We start from the raw sequence: 14,835 nt of genomic DNA on the forward strand, positions 1-14,835 counted from the left end.
TTAAAAATCCCCCAAACTCATTCACACACACAAAAAACCACTCAGATAAATGATATGAGATACAATTAATAGTAAAGACTGTATCAGCATTGGCTCATCACTTGTAACAATTGTGACTTCCTAAACAAGGTGCTAAAATAGGAGTAAATGCTGGAAGGCAGCGGGGAAGGGGGCAGCTCTGTGTACTTTCTGTTCACACTTTCTATAAACACAAAACTCCCCCAAAAAAACTGTTCATAAAAAATTAACAACATGGGCCCGGCACCGTGGCCTAGCAGCTAAAGTCCTCGCCTTGAACACACCGGGATCCCATATGGGCGCCAGTTCTAATCCCAGCAGCTCCACTTCCCATCCAGCTCCCTGCTTGTGGCCTGGGAAAGCAGTCCAGGACGGCACAAAGCTTTGGGAACCTGCACCCATGTGGGATACCCGGAAGAAGTTCCTGGTTCCTGGCTTCGGATTGGCATAGCATTGCGCTCACTTGGGGAGTGAATCATCGGATGGAAGATCTTCCTCTCTGTCTCTCCTCCTCTCTGTATCTCTGACTTTCCAATAAATGAATAAATCTTTAAAAAAAAAAAAAAAGGGAAAAGTTAACTCACTTCCCATTCACGATGAACCACTCCCGAACGTAAGTCTGCACACAGTCCCTGACGTGAGGGTCCAGTTCAACCCTAAGGAGGAGGAAAACCAAACAAAAATGTATTAATAGTAATGAAACAATCCTTGTCACACCCAGAAGCCTCCTCCCCCCGGGGCGGGGGGGAGCTTCAAGTTCATACCGAAGAGAATGTTCCAGAACTCTCAGCCCTCTTCCCAAGCATGCCTGAGGCAGTAACATTTTTTTTACTTTCGTGAGACAAACATGTTCGCATTTAATGCTTTGTAGATTTTATTATAGAGAATCCTGTTCAACCAGACCCATCTCGGAGTGCCTGCAGGCATTCTGACACAAGAGGGGCAGAAAGAGCTGTCATCCATCACAAGGCAAGAATACAAAGTATAAACACCTACTCCTCGCAGAAGTAATTTGGGCATACTTTTGGCTCAGGGGTAACAGTGTTTGCACATGCGCCAGGGAGAACAGTTGTCTTAAAGAGTTTGAGGATTCCCCAGCCGGTGGCTTTGGTTGGCAATAACTCACCCCGGGGTACCTGCTTAAGGAGTGTGTGCCTGTGTGAGAGATGCTGTCTGTTTAAGTGACAGTCTTGACATAACTCTATCCACCTGTGGATTGGCTGAAAGTATCTGATGTAAAAGTTAGACACGGGGGTCTCTGGGCCCTGACCGCCCAAAGCTCAGCTTTATCTCATGATTTTTTGAGCCCATCACTCAACGACTGTCTGCCTTCATGATGATAATGGTAGCTTCTTCTGCGTTAGCTGTAGAAAAGCTTTTATGTTGGGAATCAAAGTCACAGGGGTGGTTGCGGGGACGGATTCAGAGGCTGTTTAAATGTGGCAGAGAGAAATTCTGGGCACGAGCCAATCTTATTTCAAAAACCGACGTGAGGAACAAAACTCCATCCCCGCAAGTCCTCCTTTCTCTACAAGTATTTTCAAGGAGTTTTTCCAAGATGCTGGTCGTATTTGAAGATAATTACACCACCGATTTTGTCTTATGAAGGCTGAGAGTAACAGACTGTGCCTACGTGGAATGAACTGGCAACGAGCAAAAGCTTCTCCCAGGGAGAGCGGAAGTGGGTACGCTGTCAGTCTCCAACGTGGGCAAGGATGCTCTGAACAGACAGCAAAGCGTTCGGCCACGTGTAACTCACAACCTCCTCAACGCACAGTCGGTTACTGCAGGGGTATGAAGAAAGCGTTGACCACCTTTGTGCACTTTCTGGGGAAGATAACAGGGTTGCAAATGTTCGGAGGAAGGAGAGAGTTTCAATTCTGCTTTTACAAGGAAAGCAAATAAAAGTTCACACCAAGCTTCCGAACATCGGCAACACCGGGAGTGGCATTTAGACGAAAGTCCACAGTTGGTTTGATGCCAACCATTCATGATCACTCTTTTCAACACAGAGATAAACCCACAATGGAGACTGTAGCTCTGAACATATCCACGCTATACAGTTCTCCAGAAAAAAAAAAACACTTGAGCTGAATCTTTTTTTTTTATAGTGCCCAGTGTACAGTGGGCTGCCCATCAAGGTGCAGTGGACCTGACATTGGAGGTGCTGAGGCTTTATGAGGCTATGTGACTCGCCCGAGCTCCCTGAGCTGGCGCAGGTGTAGCCCTGCTCCACAGCCTGCTCATTTTACAGCTTCTCTCATCATTCTGGACCTTGTCAGCTCAGCTCAGTTACTAAGTGGCTTTTCAAAGCCTCTGGCCAAATCAGTTCTAAAACTATGCACCCTGGAATGGCACAGTAGGCTAACCCTTCACCTTTGGTGCCGGCATTCCATCTGGGCACCGGTTCATGTCCCTGCTGCTCCACTTCTGATCCAGCTCCCTGCATCTGGCCTGGAAAAGCAGCAAGGTCCTTGGGTCTCTGTCCCCTCCATGGGAGACCCAGAGGAAGTTCCTGGCCCCCTGACTTCTGAGCAAATCAGCTCTGGCTACTGTAGTCATTCAGAGGGGAACAGACTGTCTCTTTCTCTCTCTCTCTCTCTCTCTCTCTCTCTCTCACTCTCACTTTTCTTCTCCCTGTTACTCTACCTTTCACACAAAAATAAAATAAATCTTGCATACCTACATCATGGTCTTGGGTGATCATCCTGCAGTGATCCTGTTTCTTTTTTAAAAGAGGGACAGACGCAGGCCAACTTCCCCGTACTGATCAAAAGTCACAAAGTCCCAATCCCAGCTATGTTTCAAGAACGCAATTTACCCTTCCTCCGGCAAAGAGGGCTGCAGAGTCCTGCATTCCTTTGGCGTGAACACCACATCCAACTCATCATCCGTGAAGTCTCCCAGCTCCCGGGCCAGCTCAGCATCCAGGTTGTTGAGGTGTGTCATCAGAAGTCCTTCAAAGTCCACCGGCTCCACGGGGTCATAAAACTGAGGCTGCAAGAGGAAAACCAAGGCGAAGGAGTTTCCCACGCAGTCCGCCCCCCTCCAGTCCCAGCACCTTCCCTTTCCTTCCAACCTAGGCGCGTTACATGCAAGCGGCTCTTTGGAGGAGCTGTCAGACTCGGAAGCAGGGATACGGCCAGGAACAAGTCAGGACACACTGAGCAATTAAAATCACACCCCAAGGCGGAATTTTTTCTCCGCTTAATTGCATGGAGATGCGGAATCCTGAGGAGATCTGCAGTGAGATGGCACGGCTTTGCTGAATTTTTGGAATCTCTCCTGCAAAAGCTCTCCGAGGCCACGTTTTATTTACCCAAATATAAAGGGAGGGAGAGAACTAGAGAGAGATTTCCAGGAGCTCAGGCAAATTCAACACTGCTCTGGCTGAGTGTGTGGGCCAGTGTTGCCTTTGGCCTGAGGGGGGCGCTACACACTGGTTCCTGGAAGCACGCGGTACAGAATCACAGCTAACAGGGAGTCAGACTAGGGAGCTAAGACCCTCGGCGTTGGTGACTTCCAAATGCTGCTGGGATCACAGCTGCTGGCCTGGGTGCACTTGGCATTGGACTGCAGCTGCATGAGCAGATTCGGGGCAATCTGCTAAATTCTCTCCAAGTTTACTCATTGTTCCTGGCTCTTTCATTTTTAGCCTTCCACGGTGGCAGAGGGGACGGAACGAAGGAAATGAGAGAAACAGAGGGTAAGTTACAAAATTGTTTTTCGTTGGTCAATAAAAAAAGTTGGCAACCCGTCATCAGTCCCCAATGAGATCAATACACTGCCCATCTGTGAAACCAAAAGACAGGAAACATGCCTTAAGGAAATATGAGTTTCCTAGATAAACACTATCTGTATAGGAATATTCTTCTGCATTATTGCAATGGTATGGAGTGGCTACTTATGGCAGACTCCGTGTAAGGGGTACTGTTGTCCAGCTCCACCCCTCCTCCCATGGACCAACAGAAGAACATCCCAGAATCAGGAGACAAGGAGAAATGTGAAAGGAGCTGACAAAACCGGTTTTTCCAACCCTTGAAACCATACACCAGTATAGACTGCAAATTGCAGTGGGGCAACAAAGTGCTGTTGGAGAGCCCGAAGCAAATAAAACCCGAGAATGGAAACAGGGCTTGCTGGGTCCCCTCCCCCCCCTTTGCCAGCCCTGGCACAAATGACTCACATTAGGGAGCAAAGACGAAGCTGAGAACTAAGCGATCATCATTGGTTCCGCCCCCTGTCTGGGATGGCTGAAGGTGGCTGACTTACAATCACACCAGAAGAGAAGACAGCAGGAGGCTCTTCAGCAGCTGAGAGCAAAGCGAGATGGAAGGAGACCAGATCAGAGACGCTTGTCCTGGTTCTGACAGGCGGCCAGGAAGTTGGCCAAGAAGACCAACACGGTCCTAGTGTTTGGAATGAAAGAACAGGGAGCAGCAGGGAACAAGGCATCCAGGAAGCAGGTGGGATGTCAAGCCAGGCGGTGGTACTGTTGGACTCTGCCCAAGGTTACCATCTGTACGCAGACCAAGTCAGCCAGCCACAAACCCTGCAGTAATACCAACCATGGGGGAGGGGGGGCGGGAATACCAACCCCTACTTCCCTGCGACAACTAACAAGGCATTGATTGCGAAGAGAGAGATCAAAATGGCTTTGGGAAGAAATTAAGAAAACTGTAGGGGATTTGCATCCCCTCAGCTTTTTTTTTTTTTTTAATTTATCTTACAGAGAGACAAGGCAAACAGCGTCCCCCAAACCCACTGGCTTACTCCTCAGATGCATGCGTCAGCCAGGGCTGAGCCCCAGCCAAAGTCCGGAACCAGAAATCCAGTGAAATCTCCCACAGGGATGGCAGGAACTCAAGCACTGGAGTCCTCAGCTGCTGCCTTCTCGGTTCTGCATTGCCAGAAAGCTGGAGCGGAACCAGAACTGGGATTCCAATCCAGAACTAGGAAATGGGACACAAGCTTCCAATGACACCCGCAAACCTCATTACTGCACTGTCCATACCCAGTGCACTAATAACTACTGAGTACATCCTATGTGCCCAGAAACTGTACTCTGTTACCTCCTTAGTCCTCACTAGACTCATGTCAGGTATACATTCTTATGAACCCCATCTTAAAGCTGGGAAAACTGAGGGCTGGAAACTATAATTTGCCCATGATTACATAGTTGAGGAAAATCCCAAGTTCTTAGCCAGTATAATTTTGATTGTTTTCTCTTATAGATCCATTAGGAAATCTGCATTTGTCTGAAATAATTAAAATAGAAGACAATATTAAGTGCACTGGAAGGCAAGTCAAAAAATACGTTACTGCGGTCCAGCAAATCTGCTCTGAGCTGCTCACAAAACTGGTTTCTTAAAGTAATTACGGTGGGCCTAGCGTGGTAACTTAGTGCTAAATCCTTGGCTTGTATATGCCAGGATCCCACATGGGTGCCTGACAGTTCATATCCCAGCTGCTCCACTTCCCATCCGACTCCCTGCTTGTGGCCTGGGAAAGCAATAGAGGATGGCCCAAAACCTTAGGACCATGCATCCGCATGGGAGACCCTGAAGAAGCCGCTGGCTCCTGGCTTCAGATCAGTTCAGCTCCGGCCATTGTGGTCACTGGAGGGGAGTGAACCAGCAGATGGAAGATCTTTCTGTCCGTCTCTCCTCCTCTCTGTAAATCTGCCTTTCCAATAATAAATAAATAAAACTTAAAAAAAATAAAGTCGCGGTCAGTAAATCAATACAAGTAATGCTAGCTGTAGCTCCGTTACGAAGAATATCAACCAGGCAGAGGCTCTGAAATATACGCTGAAAAGTTACATCGAAGCATGGTGCCCTGAGCACCTGACATTCCTGTGTAAGTATCAGAGAGAACAAAATTGAGCTCCAACCACCCAAGCCAAGGCAGCTGGCAGGGGCACCTGCTACCCACAAGACGGACTGTCCACAGAGGGGAAGAAGAGGGTGACTGGCTCCCTTCTCCAGCTGCCTTGCTGAATCCAGAGTATAAGCTCTAGGGGAGCCCACTGCTGTGTTGGTACCCACTGGGTTCTCGCTCCGGAAGTCCCTGGCATTGAAAGACACCTCCCATCAACCGATGCAGGGCTCTCCACCACATCAAAGAAACAAGAGCTGGAGGCGGACTCGTTTTTCTAGGCCCCTCGTGGCCTAGAAGAGGCTCTGCCTTCCTGTTCCTACGCACAGCGACCTGCCAGCCATGCCACTGAGCAAAAAGCTGCCCTGTCCTTAGAGGCATCAGTCTGTATTTCCAGGGACGGTTCTGATCCCCCCACTGACACTCACTCTGAATGCAGGATGTCCTACATGCTTTCATTGGCCCTTCTGCTGTGAATTTGCATGAGCACCGCATTCAAGCTGCCTTTTCCCTTCTAGTGCAATGGAGGCAACCTAAAGAACAATTCAGCTCCTTGAAAGACAATAGAACAATGGAAGGTGGGGTGTAGCTTATCGATCCAGTGATTCATCAAGGTAGCCATTCTTAGCCATAGAGGTAAAAGGAAGCCTATATACTTAGCCAGAGCCAATGCTCTCCCAGGTGTGAGATTTTTTTTTTAACATCAATGTTCCATATACAAACACATCCTGTAACCATGGTGCGTCGATACACAACCAGGATGTGGGTTTTTTTGATTTCTTTTTTTTTTTTTTTTTTTAACCTTCCTTTCCTTCAGCAGAGTCATTTGGGTCCAGCTGTTTCATTCTATTTCATTGCTAAAAACCATCTATTGTTTTAAAATTGCTTTTAACGGTGTATTTATTTTACTTGAAAATTAAGAGTTACAGAGAGTGAAAGAGAGAAAGACACGCCCCTATTGGTCACATTGGCCAGTTAGAACAACCTAATGCCAGGAGCTTCTTGTGGTTCTCCCATGTTGGATGCAGGAGCCCAAGGTGCTGGAACATTCTCTCCTGCTTTCCCAGGCCCGAAGTAGGGAGCTGGATCAAAAGTGCAAATAGCCAAGACTCAAATTGGTCCATATGGAACGCTGCCACTGCGGAAGGAGGATTAACTTGGTATACTACCACGCTGGCCCTTGTTGCTGTTTTTTAAAATAGTATTTCACGTCCATGAAAAACTACAGCTTAACATTATTAACTAGGTACACACTGTTTCAAGTCCTCCGATCTTAAAGCATACATCCCAACCCTTTCTTGTCTCATTTCACTCGACAATTTCAACAATCAGAACATAGTTTTAGTATTTTACAGCTTCGTTTTAGCAGAAACATGGACTATTGAGAAAGTCACCAGCTAAAGCCACTCTCCCTGGCTCATCAAATACTTACTATGGTCATCATCATACTTGGAAAATACACTCTAAATGATGAATCTGTCACAGTCAAAATGACGAAGTTTAAAAAAATAGCTTATCCCGCTCATTTGCTTTGATGCGTTTGAAAGGCAGCATGCATGAGCAAGAGAGAAAAGAGATTTTCCAACTGCTAGTTCATTCATCAAATATCCAGAAAAGCCACGCCGGGACCAGGTCGAAGCCAGGAGCCCAGATTTCAATCAGGACCTCTTATGTAGATGACCGGGACTCCTGTACCTTAGCTAGTATCGGTTGCCTCCTGGTTCCCAGGGTATGTGTTAGACAGCCGCTGGAACTGGAAATGGAGACAGGACTAGAACTTTGAGATGGGATGTAGAACGTTCCCCTTACCCCAAGGGTGTCCTACCCACGGTGTCAAACACCCACCCCCTTTACTTACTTTACAAACACAGATACAAACAAGTATCATGGCTAACAAGCACAATTGAGTTCCAAACACACACAAAAAACAACAGCAAAAACCAGAGCAAGCACACACCCTTCCTCTCATTGGATCTGCCACATCTACGAGTGATGCTACTGTGTTTGGATAAGCAGATGCATACAGGGTTAACAAGCCATCTTCGCTTCTCACACACTCCGCAACTCAGAGCAGACAAGACAACAAGAGGAAATTTTCCTGTTCGTTATTTCCCACCTCCTACTTGCAATAGTTGTAACTATGTCAGTTCTCTAAGTGAGTCTCAGCCAGGGCCAGAGGTTGAAGATCCCAGGGAACATGAAAACGCTGGGTCCTCCTCCCCAGGGATTCTGCTGTTAACCGTTGTATGCTGGAACATTCTACAAGAGGCTTTCTACAAGTCCCGTGTGATCCTAACATGTGGTCCAAACTAGGAACCCTCTCTTGCAGGTCTTCCCAGCCGCCTCCATCCAACCCTTCGGTCACTTCCTGAATCCTCCTATTGTCTCTTTTGGGTAAATTTTTTTTTTTTTCTCAAGATGTTTGAGGATTTGGGTCTTGTTCCTTTTCGCTTCTGATCGCCTCCCACTAGTTAAAGCCAGTCTGTCATCTACCTTCCCAAACAGATCACACAGCTCGTGAAAGCTCCACCCTTCTTTCTTCATCGGTCCTTCACCTCTCCCACAGGGTCTCCACTGGGTCACACGCGTGTGTCAGCAATACTTATCTTTCTTTGCACAGGATCTATTACGCAATTCTATGTTGACCCACACCGGGCAGCACGATCGTCCCAACTTTGCAGAAAAAGGAAACCAAAGCTTTCAGAGACATTAGCCAACTTGTTCCAAGTTCATCAACAAATACGTGGGACTACAGCTCCCTCAGACCCACCTGACTCCAAGTTCATCTGTCATCAGCAACAAAAACACAAGTAACTGACCGACTTTGAAAATCAGTTGACCTCAATTAAATACATTTAAAAAAAAATGAATCGTTCGTGTCAGTAATTGTTGGAAATGGTGGCTGCATAAATAAAAAGAGAAACAAAGGCCAAAACACGTTCTGTTTATTTGGCAATTGGCCAGAATAATACCACGAACAGTCCCAGGCTTCTGAGGCTGCTGCAAGTGGCAAGGTCTTAGAGGACAGACAATTCCTCAGCCTGCTAGCGTGGATCTGGCTGGAAGATTTCACCATGTTTCCGTGAACAGAAATATTTTCTTCTAGATGATTCTTTTCGGGGGAAACTTCATTCAAGAGGATAACTCAAGGATAACAGTGGTCACTGCATTTTGATTAATAGTGGCTCACCAAAGGGTTGAAGGACCAGGAGACCAGATATTCTACGTAGATCATGCACAAAATAAAATAAAATAGAACCCAGACCACTGGGTCCCAGATACTTTCTGTTCTAGAAGGAACAGAAAGTGGAGGGACTATTTGGAGCTGAGTAGAGAGTTGAGGGAGAGATTCAGAAACCCAACTTGCAATAACCAAAAGTAACTTATTCTACAGGAAAACCAAGTGCAAATGGAACTAAGAGTAAATGATGACCTGTAAGAACAAATGACTAGTTTGTTTTCCCTGCACTCATGACATCTTCTCTTAGAAAATGGGCTGCTAAACCACGTGATCCTCATGACCCAGCTAAGGAAAAAATGGATCAAAATTCACTTTTTTTTTTTTTCAAAACGTACAGAAGAGGCAGCAAGCTATCAAAAGAAAATATGCAAGCTGTAAACCTTTTGGTTACTTTGTAACTTTACATTTTAAAAAAAAGCATTTCAGTAAAAAACCAACAAGTGCTCCTGTGGAGAGATGAAGATTGAAAACCCTAACGAAACTTCCCCAAAGTCGATCCCAAATCAAATTGACCCTAATTCCAAGACAGCCACTGCAGAAACCTGTGCCTTTAATCCCTTCCCCAAAACCACAAATACTTTCTATCCCACCTCATCTTAACTTCAACAAGTTACCTGTCACTTCATATTTTAGAATGCAACTTCAATAAGAAATGTTTAAAAAGGTTTTCAATGAAATACATCTCAGTACCCAATGAAACCAAGAAGCATATCTAGCTTATCTTGGTTTAAAGCTTACCTGCTACATTTGGACACACGCATATTATGCATTCAATATGCTTTTATGGTCACCTGCAATCTGGAAATGTGCAATTAACAAGGGCAGGCTAGCCAGCCATGGAAATCATCAATAAATTTGCCAAAGAAATGTCATTGCAAGTTCCGTCCTGTAGCATCTATCGTCTGGACTGCTGTTTCAGCAATGATACAACAGACACATCATCCTTCAAGGATACCCACACATCACTCCAGTAAAACATACCTTTCAAAGACACAGTGACCCGGCGTGTCAATTGTTACAGGGGACAAGATGGCGGTTACCGGAAACAGAGGAGAAGGTTACAAAACTTGTCAGAGCAGAAGTGGTTTTGAAGCAACAAGTAGAAACTCAAAAAAAAAAATAATCTAACCTCCTCCAGATAACCGCCAGAACGAGCCCGAAAGTGCTGCTGGACTGCGTGTGAGGAAGTGAACCCAGCGAAGGCCGGGGCTCGCTCAGAGAGGAAGTGCAGGTCATTTTTGGTTTTGTAAGCCATCTCATTGAGATCAGATCTAGCTCACCTGGCGCATTTGGTCCTCAAATAACACAGGATGCACATACAGTAACTGGAGTTCACGTACAGATAAATGCAGTCCAACTTTGTGCTAAAAAGGAGGGCAGTGTCTTAAAAAAAAAAAAAAGGCACATCGCTGGAGCAGAAACCGTGCTGATAAGGGGACTGGTGGCCGTCTTAGGTGGGACAAGGACGGGGGGCCTGGCAGAAAAGGGCCACTGGGAAGGGGCATGAGGGGATGCCTGTAGAATAAAGGGGGTGTTTCATGTCCTCATGGAGCAGAGGCAAGAAGGCTACAAATTAATATAATGCATCCAATTGTGCACCTGTAATGGATAACCTTAATCATATTTCATGTACACTTCCAAGAAAGTGACTTCCTAGGACAGATGTTTGCAGCCTGGCTTTTCGGATTTTTAAAATTTTTTGTTTCTTTGAAAGGCAGACTTACAGAGAAAAACAGATTGAGACAGCTCTTCCCTCTACTGACTCACTCCCCAAAATGGCTGCAATGGCTGACCCTGGGCCAGGCCAAAGGCAGGAGTCTGGAAATCCAGGTGGGTCTTTCTTGTGCGTGGCAGGGGTTCAAACACTTGGCCCACTTCCCACTGCTTTCTCAAGCCCTTAACGAGCAGCTGGACTGGAAGTGGACCAACCAGGACTCCAACCCATACTCCTAACTATCGCAGGTGGCAGTTTAATGTGCTACACCACAACACCGTTCGTAGCTTTGCAGATTTTTGGAATACCAAATGTTCCCAAATGGTCCACTTCCAGGCTGATCTCCACCCTAGCGCCACACACAAATAATCTGGGGTGAAGTGAGCAGCATGGAAACCTGCTAAGTCCAGTGTATCAGAACCTCAACCCTGAGAGGTCCCGTCTGCCCTCCACGCCCTGGTCAACAAAGCAGAGACAAATGGCTGCCAAAAAGTGGGCGAGCAGTAGTTGGAAAACACGAGATGACACACCAGGAAGCAAGCACCATGCACCAGCCAAGCAGAGCGGTCAGGCATACTCACTAGCTGAAGCGAAGGGAAGCCAGAGGCGCTTATGCTCTGTCGGTGGTACTGGCCAAGGTTTGGTGGGAGAGTGAACTGTTTCCTTACTTCGGCTGAAGAATACCTTGGATTAAAACAGGAAATAATCAGAGGGAAGCCATTATGTTAAATGATCAGTACCATTACATCTCTGAGATCATGTTAACAAAACAATTTCTTCACTGGACAACAGCAGAACGGACTAAATTGCTCTCGGAGGCCCATGGTGAGGTGTGTGTCGATCAGAAGCCCATGGTGGGGTGCTGTGCCCATCGGAAGCCAGGAGCCTGGCACCTCTTCTGGGTCTGCCATATGGGTGCAGGGTCCCAAGGCTTTGGGCTGTCCTCTGCTGCTTTCCCAGGTCCCAAGCAGGGAGCTGGATGGGAAGCGGAGCAGCTGGGATTAGAACTGGTGCCCATATGGGATCCCAGCATGTGCGAGGTGAGGATTTTAGTCACTAGACTACCACGCCGGCCGTTGGCACACTCTTGAGAACTGCTCAGAGATCAAAGCGCCTGCCACCTGCTCCACACTGGGCAAACGGTGGCAGGGGAAGGAAGAGTCTGGACCAGGGACTGATGACTCTTTGTTCCCAGGCCACACAGCGGGGACTGGCTCCATGTGAAGACACCTAGTGTGGGACAAGGGTTCCATAAGCCCTGAGCTACCATTTCCATCCAAGGAGCTAAGTCCTTCCGGCTCCTCTAACAGAGAACGCCAGAACACTGATTCAGACACTCTACTTTTGTGCAGGTGCTGCTAATATGACCTGGAATGCTCAAGGACTTGTTTTCGCCAACTTCTCCCAGCGGCATGAGCCCTTACAACACCCGTATTGACACTGCTCGGTGCTCAGTTAACTCAAGAGAGCCAAGAATCACAGACATTCGAGAAAGTTGTTTTGCACTCATACCTGTCATCCTGAGCCTACTGGCCAGCGACCCAGGCTTACAAACAGGCTGGCCGCTGGGTACTTATTTGCTAACCATCGCTTCGGAACTCAGTACGCATTTTTCCTATTACATCATTATGTTGGCGGTTGGACTGTAAGGTTGGTTTGTAAAAGTGTATTTAACCACAATGAGGCCACCGTATAAAAACACCATCACCACTAGCGAACATTATCAGAGAGCCTACTGAAGATCAAGTGACGTCATATACATGAAGCATACTATGAAACTCAAAGTCCTAACATGAATTTTAAACATAATTTTACTGATTTTTTTAAAGACCCATTTATTTGTTTGAAAAGCAGAGGGACAGGGAAGATGATACTCTTCCACCTGCTGGTTCATTGCCAGATGCCTCCAATGGTTGAGGCTGGACCAGCCACACAACAGTCTGGGACTTTGCTTTTCTTGCACATACGACAGGAACCCAAGTGCCTTACCAGTATGTGCATGGACAGGAAGCTAAGCCAGAAGTGGAAACATGGGGCCAGTGTGATTGCTCAAATGGCTAATCCTCCCTTTGCAAGCGCCAGCATCCTATGTGGGCGTCGGTTCGTGTCCCAGCTGCTCCATTTCCCATCCAGCTCCCTGCTTGTGGCCTGGGAAAGCAGTCAAGGATGGCCCAAAACCACGGGACCCTACACCCTCATGGCAGACCAGGAAGAAGCTCCTGGCTCCTGGCTTCGGATCAGCTCACCTCTGGCTGCTGCAGTCATTTGGGGACTAAACTGGCAGATAACAGGATCTCCCTCTGTCTCTATTCTCTGTAGTTACATCTTTCCAATAAAAATAAATAAATCTTTTTTTTTTAAAGATTTATTTTTACTATTTTTTCATTGGAAAGGCGGATATACAGAGAGGAGAGACAGAGAGGAAGATCTTCCGTCCAATGATTCACTCCCCAAGTGAGCGCAACGGGCCGATACCATGCCGATCCGAAGCCAGGAGCCTCTTCCGGGTCTCCCACGCGGGTACAGGTTCCCAAAGCCTTGGGCCGTCCTCGACTGCTTTCCCAGGCCACAGGCAGGGAGCTGGAAGGGAAGCAGGGCTGCCGGGATTAGGACCGGCGCCCATATGGGATCCCGGGCGTGCAAGGCGAGGACCTTTAACCACTTGCGCCACCGCGCCGGGCCCATAAATAAATCTTTAAAAAAAAAAAGAAGAAGCACAGGGGTTCAGTATCGTGATATAGTACATTAAGCTGATACTTGTGACACCAGCATCCCACTGAGATGCCTGTTGGAGTCCTGGCTCCTCGGGTTCTGATCCAGCTCCCCGCTAACGTCCCTGGGAAAGCAGCAGAGGATGGGCCTCCCCTGCCACCCGTAGCGGGCACCAAGATGGAGTTCTAGACCCCTGGCCTCCGCCTGTCCAGCCCTGGCTATTGCAGTGATCTGGGCAGTCAATCAGAAGATGGAAACTGTCTCTTAGGTTTTTCTCTCTCTTTGTCTTTTTTTCCTGTCTCTTCTCTCTGACTTTCAAATAAATACATAAGTAAATCTTAGAACAAATAGAGACACAATTCAATCGCATTCTCTCTAATAAAGAATGTGCCCATCGCATACGGTTCCACTATAATATCTACCTCCAAATCTATTACGAAGTAGGTCATAAATAAATTATCACATTAACAAATAACATTATAAATAAAGATTCTTATATTTTCTCCACGAATCACGTGTGCTAAGATATGACTATGCACTGCTTTGCATGACAAGCTTATAACAATTTTATTTATTTCTGTTTATTTTTTTATGATACACTTTCACAAGCTCAGGGATTTCCTCTCTCACTTTTCCCAGTTCCCTCCCCCTGCTAATTTCCCCTATATTATTATAATAATATAGCCCTTAAGTCACAGTCACAAGTCCATCATTCCACTATTTAAGTGTATCCTGGCATTGTAGGTATAGGCAATGGCAGAGAGTCCAGCATCTTATTGTCAGGATATATCTACTAGGTTATTGGGAGTCCATCTTTTACTCAAGGGTAGAGATGCACACTGCAATGTCTCTTCACTTCTCAATATGATGGTCTCTGTTATACAGTTCCTCTAGACTCATGTACGAGCTTGCATGTATATCTGTATATCTAATGATCTTATATTTTGCATGAAGGTTGCCATAGACCAGAGAGGACATATGATATTTGTCCTTTTGTGATCGGCTAGTTTCACTGAGCATAATGACCTGTAACTGGGACAGTTTTGTGGCAAGTGGCAGAATTTCTTTCTTTTTAATAATTGTTCCGTAGAGTGGATGTATCACAGTTTCTTTTATCTGTTCCTCTTTGGACAGGTATCTGGGTTGTTTCCATTCTCCACTAGGCCAGACTATGCTGCTGTAAATACAGGATTGTAAGTCACTCTCACGTGCAGATTTCATTTCCTTTGAATACATTCCCAGAAATGGGATAGCTGAGTCATATCCCAGATCA

The 14,835-nt window shown here is 46.6% G+C and overlaps 1 protein-coding gene across 2 annotated transcripts in view; it reads right to left on the reverse strand.

The window, feature by feature from the left end:
• The window catches only part of DOCK8 (dedicator of cytokinesis 8), a 173,512-nt gene that overhangs the window by 118,481 nt on the left and 40,196 nt on the right, over positions 1 to 14,835 (reverse strand). Inside the window, exons 2-4 of one of the 2 annotated variants that reach the window (XM_040988914.1) lie at positions 11,432 to 11,534; positions 2,840 to 3,015; positions 603 to 674 (exon numbers count right to left, since the gene is read on the reverse strand). In XM_040988914.1, the coding sequence (XP_040844848.1) occupies positions 603 to 674; positions 2,840 to 3,015; positions 11,432 to 11,534 (351 nt within the window). The remainder of the gene's footprint in view (positions 1 to 602; positions 675 to 2,839; positions 3,016 to 11,431; positions 11,535 to 14,835) is intronic. The other variant, XM_040988913.1, reaches the window with a different exon arrangement.

This window comes from Ochotona curzoniae, unplaced genomic scaffold (assembly GCF_017591425.1).
Source record: "Ochotona curzoniae isolate NIBS_2020 unplaced genomic scaffold, NIBS_Ocur_1.0 contig_50, whole genome shotgun sequence".
Classification (NCBI taxonomy): domain Eukaryota; kingdom Metazoa; phylum Chordata; class Mammalia; order Lagomorpha; family Ochotonidae; genus Ochotona; species Ochotona curzoniae.